Here is a 5,367-nt window from a genome sequence, read left to right as displayed (position 1 = left end):
CCCCCCCGACGGGGGCCTGCCGTCCTCGAGGAACTACTCTGTGGCCTCGGGCATCCTGTCCAGCATCGACGACGGGCAGAGCGGCTCCTTCGAAGACGGGGCTGAGGAAGACAGCAGCACTGACGTGGAAAGGACCGGCCCAGGGGCACCACGCGTGCAGAAAGCCCGGTCCGTGGCGCTGCAGTCGCAGGACTCTGCGTCAGAAGAGCAGCTGTGTGCCCAGGTGGATTATTTAATGGACGTTGCTTCTGTCTGCGCTGCGTCCTACACAGTAAGTCACAGCACAAGTACCAGCACAGCGCCGCTGCTCTACCAAAGACTTGCACTCTATTCAGATAGAATCTAACGAGAGACAATCCCAAACTGGAACTGCGGGTGGTGGGATGATAACTGAGGGGTTGCATCCAGATCTTTTAATCTGGATTCTGAGCTGGATTGGAAATAAGACAGCAAGAAAAATTTGTCTGGTTTTGAGCGGGAGGGCAAGGAAAAGAATGTGGCGCAGTTCTAGCAGCTAAAAACTTCCATGGGCTGAGGGGATATGTGGACGACTTCACTTGTAAGACTTCAGCGTCGTTTAATTCAAGCTAAACCCCGCATTTAATCAAACTGAACCACAACCTCAGTCTAGATTGAAGACTCCACCATTCACTGATAGTGTTCCTGTGAACAGGTCGCTAGTTGAGTATTTGCCCCTCTCTCTCTGCCGAGTTGTTCAACTGGAAATAACCCTTTGGAAATAGGACAGGCTTGGAACATCCACCAGTGAGAGTGCATGCACTTTGCCTGGGATTTTTGATGGTAATTGAGTGTTCTGGTGCCCTCAGTGCAATTATACTTGGGGCATGTACTTCTGGTGTGTTGATTCTAAGTGAATCTGCACCAAGTCCTGGGAATGCTTTAAACTCAGCAGATCTGACTAAAACTTTTCTCTTCTAGATAGAGCTACTGGACACCGTTGCCTTAAATTTACACAGAATTGATAAAGATGTCCAGAGATGCGATCGGAATTACTGGTATTTTACTGCCGATAACCTGGAGAAACTCCGAAACGTCATGTGCAGGTAACACAGCTTGTAAGCTGAACTACTTTTCACATTTCTGTCATAACCCATGAACTGTAACTGTACAAAAACAACAGTCTGTGTAAGAATGTTCACTGACGAACTTAAAAAAACTTGTGAGGAGGAGGAGGAGGTAGGATGGTGGGTCACGGTGGGTGGCCCAAGTCTGAGTGCAGGCTTGAGAGGATCCTACCTCAAGAGTCAGACCCGGTCAGTCACCGTGAACGCTGCTCTACGCGTACTGTGAGCTTCGGCTTCTGCTCAGGACAATACAGGTCTGAAATAGAGCAGAAAACAACCCAGGGCTGTGAAGTGTTAAACAGTTCTGAGACACACACATTCTACAGCTGCTTAAGACTTGATCTCGCATAATCAAATGAGACTTCAGGACAACATTTAGCTTCTCAGGAGCAGGAAGAGCAAAGCTCGGCTTTAGTTAATTCATTCTGTGAGTAACCACTGGTCACGTTCTTCTACCCCTTCACAGCACATGAAGAGTTTACAGCGAGAGTTGTGTTACAGGAGAGATTCCTGTCTCTCCGGCTCTGTCCTCACTCTGGATTGTTTATAGAGCCACTAGGAATTATCCCAAAAACACCCAGCAGAAATACCTGTCGTTTTGTACCAGGGTGATTAGAGTTGTGGTTCTCTGGCCTGCTAGCCTTACCTTGCACAGCACGCTAGAACATGACACTTAAAATACGACTCCTTTTGGAAGCTTTTAAGTGTAAGGCAAATTTTTGAGGCCACCGTGCAGGAAGAGGATTTTTAATCCTGTGATCTCTTGTGTTTCTGCAGTTATGTTTGGGAGCACCTGGAAGTTGGTTATGTTCAAGGCATGTGTGACCTCCTGGCTCCTTTGATGGTTATACTGGACAATGGTAGGAAGGGCTTTCTTTTGGAACACGTTGGTATTTGAGGGAGGTCTGTCTTTAGAAACACAGTTCCAGAAGTTGTGTGCATTAACCAGGGCTTTTTTGAACATCAAACCTGCAGCTCTTGATTTGTATTTTCTCCGTGTGGCTGTTGCTGAAATGCCCGTCATTGGCACTTGGGGATTCCTTGTTCACTCCCTAACTTTGAGACTGAATTTTACTACATTTTCAAAGCAGCTGTGTTCCTCCAGCTGTTGAAGCTGAAAACTCGGCTGCAAGCTGGGTTCTTTTGAAACACAGCTAGTAAAAACGGTCCGGAGCGAGGTACTGCCTTCTGTTTCATCTAAACACCAGTGATGGGTTAGGGAACAGCCAAGGGGAAAGTCCATCAGGTGGTTTTGGCTGAAGGAAGTCCCGCAGTTGGCATTACCAAGTGTCCTGCCTTGTCTCTGCAGATCAGTTGGCTTACAGCTGCTTCAGCCACCTGATGACGAGGATGAGCCAGAACTTCCCCAACGGAGGTGCTATGGACACGCACTTTGCCAACATGCGGTCCCTGATCCAAGTGAGTCTTTTTCCATCTTATTTGAAATAAGATCTGTAACTTGCCCCTGGGACCTTTAAAATGACGGTGAACATTGGCTGTTGTCACCTCGTACGCGCCCGGCAGTCACTCGTCACCTTGTCAGGCTGTGTCAGGGTGCCCACAGCACAGGCGCTGTGCAAACACGCAGTAAAAGGACGTGTCTGTGCTACGCAGCTGCTCTGAGCATTCACAGCAGCCCCACCAGAGTCAACACCTTTGGTCTTCGCTACTTCAGGCACGGCACTGACAGCCGCTGTTTGGCATTTCAGATTCTAGACTCGGAGCTGTTTGAGCTGATGCACCAGAACGGAGACTACACTCACTTCTACTTCTGCTACCGCTGGTTCCTGCTCGACTTTAAAAGAGGTAATAATGATCCGTGCCTATGGTTTAGAGTTGTGCACAACTGTGCACTGTGTTTTGGTCTAAATGTCTGCATGGCGAGTAGCAAGGGCTCAGGGGTTTGTAGCTAGGAAAGCTAATGCAGCTCTGGGAGATGAGCTAGCACGGGAATGAAGTCAAAGCTCAGCAAGGAGTGTGTAAATTCCTGGTAACATAATCAGAAACAAGTTTTCGCTCCATGCAGCCCATCCTGTAGCCCTGCCTAGAACAAATGGGCCTGCCTGTGCTGCTGTCACGTGGTTATGGCAATTTAGGGATCTTCCTGGGGTTGAGTCCGCACCACCACATTTCTGTTGGGTCTTTGTTTTCCTTTAAACCCAATTCTGTTGCCGTACTCACACCAGTAAGTGACAGGAGTTGGCTGGAGGAGAGGGGGAGAGGAAAACGGAGTCATCAAGTACTGTTGATGTCTGCATAAGGCCTGTAAGACGTTAGTGAGAGAGGGGGAAATGGTCAGTTTGAATAATCAGATGCTCTTGTAATGTTTATTCCCATTCAGAATTGTTGTACGAGGATGTATTTACAGTGTGGGAAGTTATTTGGGCAGCAAAGCACATCTCTTCAGAACATTTTGTCCTTTTCATTGCCTTAGCACTTGTGGAAGTTTATCGAGAGATTATCCGTGATAACAACATGGACTTCACTGATATCATCAAGTTTTTTAATGGTAAGAGACTTTATTTTTTTCTCTTTCATTCTTTTTTTTTGAGAGCCGTTCTGATAAAAAGCAAGTAACGAGGGTTTGCTCCTCCCTTACTCAGACAAACTGTCTGCAGCAGTGCAGGGTACGTTAATGCTTCCCTCAAACAACTCCAAAACGAAAGAAACCACCACCACCCCTACCCCCTGCCTCAAAAACCCCCGATTATAAAAACCTGCCTAAGCTGAATGAAATGCTGACTGTGGAGGTGAGGGTCTGGGTCTGTACGTGTGGGCACAGATTTGTGCAGCAAGAGAACGGACACCACAAGGATCAGATCTGGATGCCTGGACCTACAGCACTAAGGGGTTCACCCGCTTATTGTGTCTTTAATTCCCCTGCAGTGCTTTTGGATTGCTGCTAATTAACATCAGTGCTAGGGCAGAACAGTTCCTGCTGCTGACAGTTAAGGATGTTTGTCTGTGTCTTTTAGAAATGGCAGAGCACCATAATGCCGAGGAGATTCTGAGGATAGCAAGAGACCTTGTCTACAAAGTGCAGACACTGATTGAAAATAAGTGACAAGGAGCAGACTGTCACTGTGGGCCCTGAGAGCTATCGGACGGAGCATTTCTTGCACTGTAACTTCAAAATGGTGTTTTAATTGCATCTTCCATGTAATGTAATAAATACTGAAGAGATTTGTAACAGACTTTTAAAACCAGAACTTTTCCTTCACCAGATAAGGTTTGTGTTTGATAGTCCTTGCTACACTCACTTTGTACAAATCCTTTTGCATTCTCTTACTTCCCTCTCTACAAGACTGTGTCTGCACAGCTGAGGTATTACAGAGGGGGGATCTGACACACCAGAACATTGATACTTGACTTACCGCACCTCTGAAGTTGATGCACGTGTGCTCTGCTGGAGCCTTCCAGGGAGGTGAGGCCAATCCAGAGGATGCTCGGGCGCTGCAAGCACTGAACTGGGTCCTTGGGGGAGCGCGTTCATGGACTCGGTGTCCGTAACACGGGAGAGAAAGCATTTGAGCTCCTGTTGCTAAAACAGTTGGATTTGCATTTAGCAGAGTGTTTAGCAGCGATTAACGTAAATAAGGTTACCAGCTGGGAGACTGGCCATAAACTGACATTAATTTGAGCGTGAAGGTCTGGCAACATGAGCTAAAACCATCGGTTAGCCTTTGCTGACTGGCTCCCGCTGTTCAGTCCTCGTGGCCTGCACATGCTGCAGCCGTGCCTTCATTTCACTTGGCAAACGTACTCTGCAGATGCTCCCCGATGAGATCTGCCTGACTTAGTTCAGGTTAACACACGTTTAGCACAGAAACAGGCTCCCCGCTCATCTTAGGAGCTCCCACGCTCCCAGTGTCTGTGCAGCGCCACGAAGCTGAGATCCTGCGTTACAGAGCAGACACAGCAGAGCCGAGCCTCCTCCAGATCGCTCCCTGTGCCGCCTCCCTGCTCTGCAGAGCTTTCTGGGAGGCCTTTCCTTGGGAGCTGCAAACACAAACCAGCTCACCCAGGTATCGGCACTTGCCAGATGGAGCAGCTGCAGTGGTTGCATGGGATCCGATCCGCGCTTGGGCCTCTCCTTTCCCCGCCTGGCCGCATGCTGTCAGCCGCAGAGCACGTTTCACCCCATCCTGCACAGAGAGAGGGGACTGCAGGGTCGCTGCTGCGCTGGAGCTGCAGCCAGGGCTGTGCTGTCCTAGCAGCTCATGGCGCTGCACAGGACTAGCACACCCTGCCCGCTGTCTCTAAGTAAACGTGGATCTGTGTC

General features: G+C 48.7%; 1 protein-coding gene across 1 annotated transcript in view; it reads left to right on the top strand.

The window, feature by feature from the left end:
- Positions 1-4,149, top strand: part of SGSM2 (small G protein signaling modulator 2) — a gene marked incomplete at its 5' end in the record, with an annotated part of 24,334 nt that extends 20,185 nt beyond the window's left edge. The window contains 7 exons of the mRNA XM_010183574.1: positions 1-271; positions 940-1,064; positions 1,863-1,945; positions 2,395-2,504; positions 2,795-2,891; positions 3,427-3,594; positions 4,061-4,149. The exon at positions 1-271 is cut by the window's left edge and continues 155 nt beyond it. Of these exons, the coding sequence (XP_010181876.1) occupies positions 1-271; positions 940-1,064; positions 1,863-1,945; positions 2,395-2,504; positions 2,795-2,891; positions 3,427-3,594; positions 4,061-4,149 (943 nt within the window). The remainder of the gene's footprint in view (positions 272-939; positions 1,065-1,862; positions 1,946-2,394; positions 2,505-2,794; positions 2,892-3,426; positions 3,595-4,060) is intronic.
- Positions 4,150-5,367: the final 1,218 nt, after the last annotated feature.

This window comes from Mesitornis unicolor, unplaced genomic scaffold (assembly GCF_000695765.1).
Source record: "Mesitornis unicolor isolate BGI_N332 unplaced genomic scaffold, ASM69576v1 scaffold4664, whole genome shotgun sequence".
In the NCBI taxonomy this organism is placed as follows: Eukaryota; Metazoa; Chordata; class Aves; order Mesitornithiformes; family Mesitornithidae; genus Mesitornis; species Mesitornis unicolor.
This window is presented reverse-complemented; position numbering and strand designations above follow the sequence as displayed.